Below are 14,614 nucleotides of genomic sequence, written 5' to 3'. Positions count from 1 at the left end.
TAGTTTGAGCTATATATGAAAGAACTGTAATAATGAATGTTATCGTCAGACTCTTCATTAGTCATCTTCTACATATTTAAGCCTAAGAAGATGCATCCACCGTTGTTGATCTTCACTACCGTTCACAGGACAAAGTTTAAACCTCAGACCTTTGGAACAGGTCTTTACAATGTATATGATGAACAATTACTATTAAATGCTCTTTTGGTGTTTCACATGTTCTAGTTATACTTTTCTGCACTGGAGAAGATGAATCCTAATTTAATTCTAACTGACCATTTCTCAGCTTGCCTTGTGAAAACAATGATATATTCGTCATCTCTTCTGATATTGCTTAATTATATTCTGCCCTCAAAGCTTTTTTGAAGGGATTGCTTTCTAACGTTTTATTACCATTGTTATTTTTTTTCCTGATGGATTTCCTCCCAAATAATGTTTTGAGATGTATTTTGTGAGAAGGTTTTTCTGCAGCAGAAATGGATGATGTTTTTTTAACTCTTGGGATCTGTTTTTTTTTTTGTCAGTTTGTTTGTACTTTGTTTTTCTTCAGTTTTTGGGAGATGGTAGAAATTGTACTTCGTATTTTCTTCCAAAAATATTGCTTCTACTTTGAGAAGCAATGTCTTTTCTAATCTATTTTGGTAACTGTAGGTCCAGCTTACAAGGACCAGAAAAAGAAAACATTCATTAAGTGATCCAAGTAAATTTTCTTTTTTTGTCTTCTCATGTAAATGTCCCCTAGAGCATAGTTTGGTGTCCAACCTAAACTTTCTGGTTTTCCACCACCCTCTGGCTGACTTCTCTGGGTGCTTCTTCACAGTTTCCAGTGTTGATCAGTGGCTGGTATTTGGTGGTGACCTGACAGTATTCTAGCCAAGGAGCCTATCAGCTGCAACTCAAAACTAGTTTGCTATTGTTATTTCTTTATTTCTCTAGCTTAATTGCAGTTCCCATAGATTTCAGAACAACAGATAATCTTAATACCCTTATAAGCTATAGGAAGTAGTGTGTGCTAGCTTGCATTTACAAATGATAACAGCTGAACATGGTTCCTAAAAGTGAGTGTATATATACGTATGAAAATATTGCTCAGAATGTTTTATTTCTTTGATGATTGGCAGTGCAGTACCATCTATGTTTTCAGTGGATTAATTCTGGTTACTGATCTGAAAGTCTGATGCCTACAGATGAGGGCAGCTCTGCCAAATGAATTACTGAGGCCTGCAGCCCTTGGTGTCTTGCAGCTCTTGCACTGTTTCTTCCCCCGTTCAGCTCCTGGGTAATTGCCGCAGCCCCAGTTGTGAGAAGACACATGAACCAGAGATCCACACTCTGCAATGTACTCCTGAGAGTTTTTTGAAGGTATTCTGTTGGTGCCTTTCTTTTTCCTCCCTCTTTTCCCCCAGACAAACCCTGGGCAGTTTGCTTCAGCATAGCTATCACTTCATGGTTTCGGTTTAAAAAAAAAAAAAACAAAACAACCGGTTATTTCCTTTCTCACAGAAATCCCAAGAGGAAGCAAAAGACAGTCTCACTTTGATATCCCCTGCTCTCTGCTCCCTCACTGCAAGGCACTTGGTCTCTCCAGAGAATGTCTTTGGGCAATTCAGTCTGAGCAGCAGTGCTGATTGCCTTTGTCTACCCTGTAGTCCCCTGGGCTGAGAGTGGCCCCAGGAAGGGGGCAGCTGTGTCTGGGCACGTGGGGCTCCCACAGGAGCAAGCAGTAAGTTGTGGAGGCTGGTGGCCCCTTCGCCCCACACTCTCTGCTTGGGAGAAGTGCTGGACATGCGGCAGCACCACCTCGGGCACTGCTGTGTGAGCTCACAGCCCATCTCCCTGCCCCGTCCTTCTGGATTATCCCTGTTCTCAAAGTGAGATGACTTCCATGACTGCTGACTAAGAGTCTGCTTCTTCCTGGTCCATGCGTTTGTTCTTTTTTTCATGGTGTATTTACCTCCATAATTATGTCTCCTTGCGTACAAACGGAAAGCTCTATTAGAGGAACCACTGCTGCTAAATGTGGCTCAATTTTGTTGGTATAGCTGCCAGGGATTTTGCTGACCTGGCTCTGTCAGCTGGTGGGTATGCGTTTTTTTTCATGCTTCTCAGACACAGTTGTGCTATCAGAGTTTTCCCTGTGGCTTGGAGGTGAGGAGCAGAGAGGAGGACGCGGGGCTGCGAGTGGGAGTGCGGTGCAGCGGCTGTGCAGCACTGAGTGGCATGGGAGCTCCCTCTGCATCCCCTGCACCCCTGCTCAGCACACTTGGCTCTGCCGCCTCCCTGCTGAATGTGACTACAGTAGTTGAACGGTAAACTTACTCGCTGTCTGAAGCTGTCAGACCCCTGTCCTAGCATCCTACCGAAAGTGGAAAATCTTGTGCTGATTAACCATCCAACCCGCTGTCTGTTCTGTGCTAAGTTGTTATACCTCAGCTGTTCTAGTGTGTGAGCTCGAAATTGTGTCATCATGGGAAAAACAAGGCAGGATTTGCAAAGAGCTTAAAGTTTGTCCACTTAACTGTTTTCACTGGCAGTTCTCTCATAACATCATTTAACTTGAATAACAGGCGCCTTTTCTTGAGAGGTGTGCTTGCTTGCTGGCTGATGTTAAATTCCTTATGGCATGCTTCTTTCTCTCTTGTGATCCCGACCTGGGAAAAACATCAGCATAAACTTTCTACTGTTGTTTATATTGTGTTTCTAATCTACTACAGCAGTGCTGAAAAATGTTCTTTCTTGTAACCAGTCTAAACAAGAGTGAGGTTTTAGTATCTTGTTTATGTATAACATTAACCCTCTAATGAATGTGGCTTAATCACCTAAAGTTTTCTGTGAAGATATTTACTATATGGAAACTTGGGACCCTTTAATAGACCTTTTACCACTCCGTTAGAAATAACAGTTTTTAAATACTCACTGTAAGCTGCTGTCTTAAAAACAAGCAAACAAAACAGCAACAACAAAAACCCATCAAGCTGAATGCTTTTTTTGTGTTTAACTGTCTATCTAGAAAACTCATGAGGCAATGTGTGACCCTTAGGTGTGCATTAATCTTGGCGAACTAAATTCTCTGAAATGTATATTCATCCAAATGTTATGGTTCTCTGTGACTGTTAAAATTCTGGTAATCTTCACTGTGCCTTACAGAGGAGACTGGTGCATATGAAAATAACAAGGTATGCAGGGGATGGTATGAAGAAAACAGAATCAGATCCTGAGCATTAGGTTTTTACCTGATTTTGATCAATGAACAATTCTTGCAAAATCAATCTGTCCTGTAATTGGTACTTTTGTTTCATGAAATATTATCTGTCCATCCTGCTTATTAACTCTATTTAGGAAAGCATAATTTTTAGGCAAAGAAACTAAGTCAATGAATGACGTTGCATGTTTGAGTGCAGCTCATGCATACATGAAGTGACCTGCGTGTATGTTCCTGGTTTACTAGCCATTGAAGTTCTTTCTTGCACACATGTAGTGTAACGGAAAATGACTCATCATAAGGAATCAGCAATAAATTATTGCTCATGATAAATATCATCACTGTGTACTTGTTCACATTTTTCTCCAGTCCACCCACCTGCCTGAAAGCTTTAGGGTATGTGGCAAGCCCGGATGACTGTGAGGCTAAAGTTTAGCTGATTTCAGCTGTAACGATTTGTAAAAACCTTGAGTATATCTGAATGCACTCCACTTATGTATAAACACATGCATGGGGATGCTCTTGCTAGATAAATACATCCAAGGTTTAATGCACCCAGGCTCAAGGGGTTTTTTGTTCTGCTTTGTTGTTTGTTTGTTTTTAAATCCTTCCCAAAATGATGTGAGATGTGAGTTTCTGCTTTCCTACCTCAAGGCATAGCCTGTGAACCTATATCAGACGAACAAGCTCTGGGCGGATAAAAATAACAAATTCTTCCAGCAAAGAGCACCTACTAGCCTGTACAGTGGGGACCTCACCTTAACCCCTGCCCCATAATGGTGCCCAAAGAGCAGCAACAGTGTTCCCATCATCATGTTTCAGGCTCTGTTGTAATTTCTGATGGTCCCAGTAAGGCGGTTACAAAAGCTTGGTGTTTCTGGAGATCCATGGAAGAAGCCAGCCCTTGTTTTAGCAGGTTTGTGCTAATGACTGTTACCACACAGCTTGCAGCAGGGACACACATCTTTCCTACTTGAGGAAATTTAGATTCTTTAAGCCTCCTTAGTCTATTCTTTAGGATTCTTTAACCTCCTTAGGTTACTGTTTGGTTCAGATCTCAGTAATTGTATATGGGCAGCATGCCTGAAATAGCCTTAAGATGATCCGTCCACATATGCTGAGTTTTTGTTGTGCTTCAACATGCCTCTTTTTCTAGTTAAAAAGGTTTATAAAACAGATGCTGAAGGACAGAACTTGGATGTTTTGCAGGTGTTTACCATATGAAACAGTAATATCAAGGAAACAGAATTGATCATAAAACATTTGTTTAAAGTTACTGTAATGGTAAAAACTTACATTGCATAGTTTTGTTCTGTATTTTGAGTAAAACATGAATTAAAACCAGATAATAAAGGTATAAGCAGCACTTAAATATATTTAAGTCAGAATCTGTGTAAAATAAATATACTATCTTCATTATGCTAACACCAAAGAATAATAATTGGGCTAGAGAATCTTTTTCCCTCAAAACCATTTAACTTAAAAGTTTAGAGTTGCAGTTTCTGGTGGCATAGGTAGTATAACACCATTGCTAGGAAAAAAAATGAAATTATTTTCTGAGGAGTGAGTTTTACATATATCCATATTTCTGATCTGTATGCAGCACGTACTCAAACTACTGATACCTGAAAAAATATGCACTGTCGTTCATTTGAAACACTTGTGCCCGTGTTCTGCAAAATGAGCACCCAGGGGGTTTCAGTGATGCTCCCAGGACAGGACTTCTCGTGCAGGCGGCAGAATGGTGAAACCCACACAATTGCAAGTTTTCTGTTTAATTTTGTCTGAATTCTGCATTGCAAGAGTGGCTGTATGGCAGAGCAAATGCAGGGTGGCTTTGGCCCCACCAGCAGGTGCAGGTGCAGATGTTTGAGCTTCCGTCTCTGGGATTACATGTGCAGGCCTTGGGCAGCATCCCGTGCCTTGTCCATGCCAATGCTGTATGTTTGCATGAATGGAGGCACGTGCAAGCTGCAGGCTCAAGGGATTGATCTCATTTTTCTGTCAATGATTTAGCATATTCCCACTGTAAAACTGGAAACTTCAGACCAGTAACATCAAGGAATAAACTGGAGTATTTTTAAAGTCTTCAACTTTAAAATGTGTGCAGTGTGACTTAATCTGTGTGGCAGATCAAATCCTACTGGTCGATCAGCTAGTTTTATTCTTCCTGTGTATGCATCAAAAATATTCACAGCGAAGTGTTAGTGTGCTTGTGCAAGTGCTTCCAGCTCTGTTTTATATTCTGGGTTGATTCCAGATGTAGCAGGTTAAATCAGCACAGCAGCACACGTTTGGAAGGCTGAAACGTCTCGTATGACTTCGGCAAAACAAGCTGATAGCGTGTATGGTAACCTTGTAAGTTCACAGGCACAGAGTCTCGGTAGGAACTGTTTTGAATTCCATACTTGGCCTGAGAAGTTATTTTGCAGGAGTTCTGTGGAAGTCAGCTCTTTATAAAAATACAGAAAAAGAATTTAGCTGTTTATATAGAAAGGCTGTTCATGAGGCTATGTTCAGAAGCAATTTCTGTTCATTGATGTTTCTGTGAGGGTTGTGTATCTCAAGAAATGTGTTTTCTCTTTGTCACCAATAAAAAATGAGTATTTTAGGCAAATGTACTTTTGTGTTTTAACTGCTTTTATAAGCAAAACAAGGGAGGTTCAGTTGTTACCAGAATCACATAATGTCAATTCCAGGAAAACATGCGAAGAAACCAAACCACCAAAAAGCTGTGTTTCCTCCAGATAGAAATATTTGTATTTAAAATGGCCACCATGAAAGCAAAGTGTCTAGTGTGAGTAGAAACTAAGTGGAAAAGCCTACATGGTCCATAATGCAGTCAGTTTCACGTGCAAATGTCACTTACCATAATGATGCTGAGATTTTAGACATTTGTGTTAGGGAAGAGAGCAGAAATACTGCAGTTTTTACTGATGATGAAGAAGCGCCAAAGTAAACAATTACTACAGATGCTGCAGAATCCACTCTTTCATTCCTGTTGATGTTTTTAACCTTAAGCAAACAGTAAATATATTGTAGCCTGCATGCTAAACTGAAGTCTTAAAAGAATTTGCTCTTGGTAAACATAGCAGAATTAGGGCTGTATTGAAAACAGAATTGGGATTAGTAGTATTGAAATGCTAGGAATTTAATTCCTTTCCAATCTCCCTGAGGAACTTGTTCTCAAGCATTAGAAAAAGAGCACTAGGAGACTAAAGAAGGACTTGAATGTGCAGCAAGTTTGAATTAAAATTAGTGGTCTTTATCTCTCCAATGGGACAACTAAGCCTCCAAAAAAAACCAAAGCTTGAGAGCATACTGCCTCAAAACACTGTTGACAAGTGCTTCACCATGGTATTATTGTCAAAAGTTAGTTGTTTTCATTTAATGACTCCTGTATGTCAACTTTGTTTGCTGTATTATGCTGAAGGGTTTCATGTGCAGGTGCGAACTAGCTCTGTACATCAATTTAGGGAGTGATTAATTCATGAAATTATCCTAACATTTTGTTTGCTACTCTCAAAATTAGCTGTAGCAATAGAGCTTGTTCCACAAAAAGGAAGCATTAGCCAAGACTGCAGGCATTTGCTTTCATACGTATATGTCTGTACATGCACCATTGTTTTAATTTCCACTTTCTTTCTGTCCTTTCTCCAGTTTTTCAAACTTTCTCCTTGGGTAGCCACCAGGGATGAACAGCAATTGTCAAGTTCTCTCATGTCATGTTCCTGTTTCCTCCCTGACTGGAGGCAGAAAGGGATAACTTATCATAAAAATGCAACCCTTCTGCTTCCCAGTATCTGCAGCTCGTGTCTGGGAGCCTTCCAGAGCTTCCTAATAGCATGGGAAGCTCTGTAGAAAGCCAAATTCTCATATGCACTTAATGCATCATGCATGGGACCTATTGTTAGCTGGGAATCTAACCCAAAACTACCAAAACATGTGGATGCTTCAGTCCTGACTTAATAGTCTGGACAAACAGTTCTTTTTCCTGCTCTCTAATTCTCTTCTTTTCTGTGGTCTAATTTTTTATTGCAGTACTTGAGTAAAATTTCAAATTAACTTCACTATATTTTTGGTTTGTGTTTCCAGAAGAAGTTCAACAGACACTTTGACAAGTGTAAGTTGTGGTTTCAGCCTCAATACTCACCTTGATGAGATTTTCAGACCTGTATTTCATCACATGAATGATCTATATGGTGAGGGAGGAAAAAGGGTGAATGATGGTCCTCTAAGAACTCCTGTATTTTCCTCAAACACTTTTATTTGTTTCTTTCTTTGGCTTTTTTCCCACTACAGGTAAACAGCTTATGTATTACATTTTAAGTGTTTGAGTTGATTACGGAACACAAAACTTACCGTAGTTAATTACTCCATTCAACTTCTGGTCCTCATTGCATTATTTTAATGAGTTATGCACAGTACTGCAGTGAAATACCGCTGACTCCTCAGAAGAAAGCATATACTTTCCATGAGTTGCATATCCTCACAGCACCGTTTTCCTCTCTGTCATTCTGTCAACACAGTCTTAATGCAAAAAAAAAAAAAAAAAAAAAAAAGTGGTATTTCCAGCAAACCAGAAACTCCAGTAACCAGAGTCTCCTGTGTCATCTGGCCTTTCTGACCACAAACAGGCTTTTTTGGAGAACATGACCTGTGACGCAGCAAGGAGAAATGCTCAGCTGGTGAGCAAATGTCTGCTGAGTTGCTGCTTCTCAGTGTGGACAAGATGGGAGCCTTTTGGAAATTCACGTGGAGAAAATTTCATGCCCATCAAAAACAGCCTCAGTCATGGCTTTGCAGTGTTGAAGGAGGAAAGTTTTAAGCCTGGGGAAGGTCTCTTGGCTGCTCTCTTCCCCCAGAGGAAAGGCAGGGGAAGCCCAGGCCTGCTGTGTGCATTTGTGTGCTTATGCACCACATGCTTCCACTAGCTTGCATCGAGCTAGAAATGTTTCCCTACCCTTCACTTTGCCCACAGTGGCTCCTGCTGGCGCTCTCCTCTTCACCAGCCCTGGCACTTGCTGTTTTTCCTTTTAGGTTGCTTCAGATATGGCTCTACTTTTTAGCTTTTTCTCTTCCTGCTCCCCCCGGCCCTTTCCTTGCTGGGTGGAAACAGCTGAGGCTGTAAGTCTCCTTCCTGTGTGCAGAAAAGAAATTAAATTTGAGAGGTTGTGATTGAACTCTTATCAATTATGCTGGGTTTTAAAGATATTTGTGTTACATGAGCATGGTAACAATCTTGTGGTGAGCTATTGAAAACAGTGGGGAGGAAGTATTGTTTTATGGCTGTTAGGTCAAAGTCTTGTAGTGCTGAGGCAATAATGATGCAAGTTTAAAGCCACGAAGAAAAGCTAATCTGGCTGCCACACGCTTGGCTGAACTGTCCATAGTGCAGCATTTCACTGACACTTCCACAGTCACCAAGAAGCTCTTTGTAACTATTTGAAGTGATAAGAAAAATGCTTTGGCTTTCTGTTAAAAATCTCTCCAGCAGATATGGAAAATACATAAAATAAGTGTTTTATCTTTTTTTTAATTGTTCTAAAATCCTGAGGTACCTGTATACCCAAAAGCCACTGTGTATCTCTGCCTTCCCAAGCACTGGTGAGTGTCTCACCCAGACCCCCTTGCCCATGTGTCCTGGTGGCCAGGCTGCCTCCTGCCAGCATGCAGTTGTTGGAGGATTGTGCTCATTAATCAAGGCATTGAACCTGGAGAGGTGCTGGACATCCTCGACTCCTCTCTAGTCAATGGGAATTCATAGCACTCAGTTTCTTGAAAAATTAAACCTTCTGGAAGTTGGGGCATACAAAATGTTTCTACTTTTACTTCATGAAACCCTTCAGAAAAGGGCACGGAGCATACTATAAATGAAGTATTCAGAGGGGAAAACAAAAATTTCCTGACTTATTCTTGGCACTACATATTTAATCATGACATTTGTTCTAAGAAAATGTACAAACTCTTAACATTGCCAATTTATTTTACCCACAAACCAACAGCAGACTGATGTGCACACAAAGGTTATTTATTTTGAGCATAGCCAGGGAATGTGAGTGTTCCAAATGCTTCCTTATATCTCCCCATGGAATCTCTTTAATATGTTGCATGGTATTTTTCTGTATTAGAGGATTGTAAGATGGACGCGGTAGGTCTCTGCGTTACTTAAATATACTGGTTATATTTTCTCTTTTCTTCTTTGAAGGAAATGCGAGCAGAGAATGAATAGTTTGTGAACAGTGTTAAAAAGTGTAACTTCAAAGGCACTTCTAACTATTTGTTCTAAAACTATCAGCCAACAGATGATGTTCCAAGCAAAATAACTAATTATGTGGGAGGTTAGGCAAGCATTGATTTAGTTTTTGATTGCTTGGGCTGGTAGATAATTCTTTAATAGCAAGAAAAAGAATATATGACTTAAATCTCAGGATTTGAATTCAGGTAGACCCTATTCTGAGAACAAGTTTATACATAACCTGTAATAATTCTCTTGGAAAATGTGAAATCCACTTGGATATTTTCTTTGGACTGTGGCTGACTCTAAGACACTCCCCATTAGAGACTTGAGAGCAAGGTTAAGGAAGGATAAGGGAGTACCCTAATGAAAGTATTTTAGTTCTTGCAAACTTATGTTAATTTAGAATAGCTTTGCTTTTACAGAGTGTAAGGGTATTTATCTGGACTATGAGGCACAGTTTGACAGTGATCATATTACTCGGAAAAGCCAGTGGAACTTAGTGGGCCAAACATCATTACTTCATATCATTAGCACATGACAGGGTAAGACTCCAAACACATAACTTCAGTTTTTAGTGTGTGGAGATAAAATTCCTTTCCATGCAGTACAGCACCAAACCATTTCTCATTTTGGCAAGAGTTAGAAAAAGGGGAGTTCTCTGTGTTTACTTGTATACTGTTTCATCAGTTCTGATGTACCTTGTGATAATGTTTCTGCTTAGCCTGTTGTGTGCATTTGCTTGTGGTAAGTGATTGGGCCAGTTCTGAATTGCTCTGGCTGAGCTGTGCTCTTGCCACTAGCTTGTACAACAGGAGAAAATTCCCTAAAATAGCATTGACTTTTGGCTTCAGATTTCTAAGGATTCTAAAGACCAAAATGTTGCTAGAGATGTACTTGCTGTGGATTAAATTCTGATTAGGAAAAGCATCTGACCATTTGTTTTTTCTTAATCCATTAGCTAGCATTTATCACTGAATAAAAATTAAGGTAATTCTCAGACTTCGGGTGAAGCAGGTTGATTTTGAAATAGACTTGTGTGTAGGAGTTTTGTAACAGTCTTCATGAAGTACTTGTCATGACAGTGAAAGTAGGTTTATTTGTAGCACATCTTAAGTACCCTTGCTAACCTTTTGTACCTTGTCGTCCAACAGTCATATGCTGTGTTATATCCGCATTGGATATGCAATTTATGGGCTTAATTTTTCATAGAACCTGCTTTAACGTGACCTATGTTTGTATTTTCTAGGCATAACATGCTTGGAAGTACCTGCTAGTGTTGGTTACCTGTACCCTAGCACGAGAGCTCCAGCTTAATCCTTTTCAACACTTCTTCCAGAACATGGGGGAAAACGATGATGAAAAATACAGTCAAGCTGGACAGATATTTGAAAACTTTGTCCAAGCATCAACATGCAAAGGTACCATTCAGGCTTTTAATATTCTCACTCGCCAACTTGAATTAGATCCTTTGGACAATAAAAACTTTTACACCAAACTGAAGTCAAGAGTAACCACATGGAAGGCCAAAGCTTTGTGGAACAAGCTTGATAAAAGAGCAAGTCACAAAGAGTACAAACGTGGAAAATCTTGTATGAACCCTAAGGTAAGTGGAAAAGGTCGTTTCTGGATTTCATAATTTAGAACCTTTTAAACTTGATTATCTACAAAAGCAAGGTTTCCCCTTAATATACTTGTTGAAACTGTGACCGATACCAAACAATGTTGTCAGGCTTTCAGATATTTTTATTCTGGAAACGTACAGCATGTCAGAGCAGTCCTAAAAGCACCCTGTTTTACAGTCTACCTCAGTCACAGCAGACAAGTTTTCTGTGCCTCTTCAGACATCAGCGTCGATCAGCCATGAGATGTAAGCCCATAAGTCAGTAGCGTACATTCATTTCAGGCTCACAAGAACTACTTGCGTCATTTAAACAGAGTTTTGCAAGGTGCCAGTCACGACATAGTCAGCAGGCTCCCCCATTTGCTGCTTGGTGCATGCTGTAAGACACCAGAGCTGGTCAAATGTGTTTCAACAGCACTAAACTGTTCTTTGGAAACTGCTTCATGGAGTTTTGGGAGATCTGTCTTTGTCACCTAGCATTGGTTCTAGTTGCTAAATAACAGGAAAAGAAAATCCTGCATTATTTAAGGATTTAAACACTTGCATGTAAATGCTTTTTAGCAAACACAGTGTGGATGATTGGTACTTGGTAGTTACTGAAAGAGGTGGTCTGCTTGGTGGTGAAAGGGACAGGAAATGATCTTCTCTTCAGCAGAGCATGAAAATACTGTATTTTGATAGGGGGGACCACTGAAAGTTGGTATAACTCTTGTTAAAACGGAACAAAATACTTTAGCTCATGCCATCTTACTCCATCTATTCTGTGACTGATCATTCTTAATAGCTTTGTCTGAGAGCAGTTCACTTATTTAGTATCTAATGATAGCTAAAAGTTGCTCTAAGAAGGTCTGGTTTTAAGAAGTTACTTGACTGTATTGCAGTAGAAGAGAAAGGAAGGGCACCCTGGGGGGTACCTAGACACCAACCAGTGGAGGACTTTTTAGTTTGAACTATCACTGAAGTATTATTTTATGGAATCAGTAGACAGCGATGGAGATTTCTCTTGTTTGAGTCATTGAATTGAGACTTCCCAAAAGCATCAGGGAGAAGCATACCGTGTTACTTTCTGTACATACAGAGGCCTCTGTTTTTATATATTTCATTTTTAATAATCTATTATTAACTTTTTATAATGTAATATCTGTACAGCATGTTTCTTTAGAAAACAAAGTATGCCATTACATCTGTTTGCACTGCTTTCCTGACTGTCTCTGTTTTTTTCCTTTCCTTTTTCCCATCACTTCCCTTTTTGACCTGTGCTTCCTCCCTCCCTTTCTGATCTTTTGAAAAGGCTTTAACATGTCATTGAGCATCTGTGTGATTAAAAACAGACAGGAAAGGGGAGGAATGAGAATGTGTATGATGTTTAACAAATTATAGGAGATAATCCACATACACCTCACCTGCATATACAGTCCCAAGTCCAAATTTCCATGGTTAGCTTGAGGAAGTATTTGCAACGCAAAGCAGTTTTAAGATCCATGTGAAGTATAAAATGAAACCCTGCTCAATCAAGTGTGACATCACAAAGCCAGGGCCTGATTCTGCAAAGTCCTTCAGCCAAGTGATTAATTTCTATATATGGTGAGAAGACTCACGGAAGTCATGGTGCATAAAATACAGCCTGTATAAAGCTTTACAAGGTTGTCAGGTAAGAGGCTAATCAACACGTCCAGCAGTGTTGAAAGTATGGTATTTCTGCTCTTTGAGAGTAAAGATTTATTTTTAGTGGCATGGTGTAAATATTTGCAGAAATTAATGGACATATCTATGCTGTACATATGATCAAATTGCAAATGAATATAGAATGTCTGTGTATGAACAGTATGCATATAGATGTTCTGTGAAATACCTAGATGTTCGTTGTGAACGTGGTCTGTGCCTGGACCTGCACTTCAATGTGTCATCACTGATTTAATGAGAGAAACACGAATCTTCAGATTGCTGCAAATGAAAGCAGTAACCACAGTCTGTGGGCTCTGTGGGGATATCTAGCAAACATTCCTCGCACGTGAATCACAGTCTGCTGTGAAAGCCTATCTATGCAACATGAATGAGAGGAGACACGTTGCAAGAAGGCAGCAGACTCCCTGAACGTTGCTGTGATGTCCACTGACAGCTCCACTTGCAGATAAGGAATTCTCAGAAATGCTGGTAGACCCAACCGAAAAAGCAGTGCAAAGACATTAGGCTACAGTATGCACAGTACGATTTTCCTTTGGTGCAGCTGGGGATTTTCAGTTTTTTTTTTCTTGCATTTTATGCCAGCTACCATTTTTAGTAGAGGAGCAGGCAAACAAGAATTTAGCAGATAAAATCCTGGCAGCTGGGCCCAGTGCTCACCTCACCAGTGGAGTTGCTGGGATCTGTTTGAAGTGATCAGCTGGAGTAAAAATCTTTATTGTTAAAGCAGCATCACAAAATAAGCTCTTTGCAATTGCAGTTCTGTAAACAGAGCCAAGCTAATAGTCATCATTTAAAAATTAAAAAATTACTTGAAGGCTTTATATGAGGTTGGGCCAGGAGTGCTGTAGCTGATTGTGCAGCTCACAGTTCTCAGCTACGGTTCTGCAGTCTGACTTCTTACAATCTTCCCCATCTTTGAAGGAGATATCAGAATACAATCAGAATGTAAACTACTCCTTGTGGTGTGTGTCTGCTGTCTTTTGTTTGTTTTAAATCAGAAAACAAGAACCTACTGCCTTACCCAGTAGCTTGTCACTTTTTGCACAGTATTCAAGAGCAAAATGCTGTACTTCCTGATTTTTGTGCTTGTAAACTCTTCAGCTACACTTAGGTTACTCTCATTAGAGTAACAATATACACAAGTTTCCTACATACAGAATGTTCCACTCCAACTAAATAACAAGAACCCGTTGTCTTAACTGCTCTTGAAGAACACTGCCAAATACAGTTTTCAGAGTTTCTACGATATGATTTTAAGCTGGATGAGTAAAAACAGTTGAACCATTTTCAAGAAGTTCAAACCCACTGCTATTTCAGAGTTGACTTATTGTGGACTTTAATTTTTCCTTTCTTTCTTTGTAGAAGAAACCAAAACAAAGCAATGCAGAAAAGCATGCTGAAAATTGTGGCAAAAAGGAACTTTTTTTTTGAGGCTGTAGGAATCCTTCTGTTTGATAAACATTTAACAGACATAAATCTACTTCCTTCCATGACAAACATGTAGAATGGGAATTGATACTGTTCTGAATTGCTGTTTCTGGACTTGGCATTTGCACAGTTCACCAATATTACTGGAAAAGAGAAATCTGCACTAGTTAGCCAAAACTAGAAATCCTTCTGTGCTTTTTCAAGTCTATCTGGAAAAAGAGCATAAATTTATTCTCCTGGTAAAGTTTCTCCATCATTTTCATCTTTTACTAGTAAATTCAGAGGAATGCATTCAGAATCTGTAATTATTATTTCTTTCTTTGTGAAGTAGAACATAGCTAGACAATTGGAAAAAAAAATGTTGTTCACTGTTCTAGAAGTTTGAATGTCTCAATTTTTTAACGTACACAACATGATATGGTAAGACGTGAAACGG

At 39.6% G+C, this 14,614-nt stretch overlaps 1 protein-coding gene across 1 annotated transcript in view; it reads left to right on the top strand.

Moving 5' to 3' along the window:
* Positions 1-14,614, top strand: part of MICAL2 (microtubule associated monooxygenase, calponin and LIM domain containing 2) — a 124,699-nt gene that overhangs the window by 12,062 nt on the left and 98,023 nt on the right. The window contains 1 exon segment of the mRNA XM_050710802.1: positions 10,690-11,046. Coding sequence (XP_050566759.1) covers positions 10,783-11,046 — 264 coding nt within the window. The 5' untranslated portion in view covers positions 10,690-10,782.

The sequence above is a fragment of the Cygnus atratus genome, chromosome 5, assembly GCF_013377495.2.
Source record: "Cygnus atratus isolate AKBS03 ecotype Queensland, Australia chromosome 5, CAtr_DNAZoo_HiC_assembly, whole genome shotgun sequence".
In the NCBI taxonomy this organism is placed as follows: Eukaryota; Metazoa; Chordata; class Aves; order Anseriformes; family Anatidae; genus Cygnus; species Cygnus atratus.
This window is presented reverse-complemented; position numbering and strand designations above follow the sequence as displayed.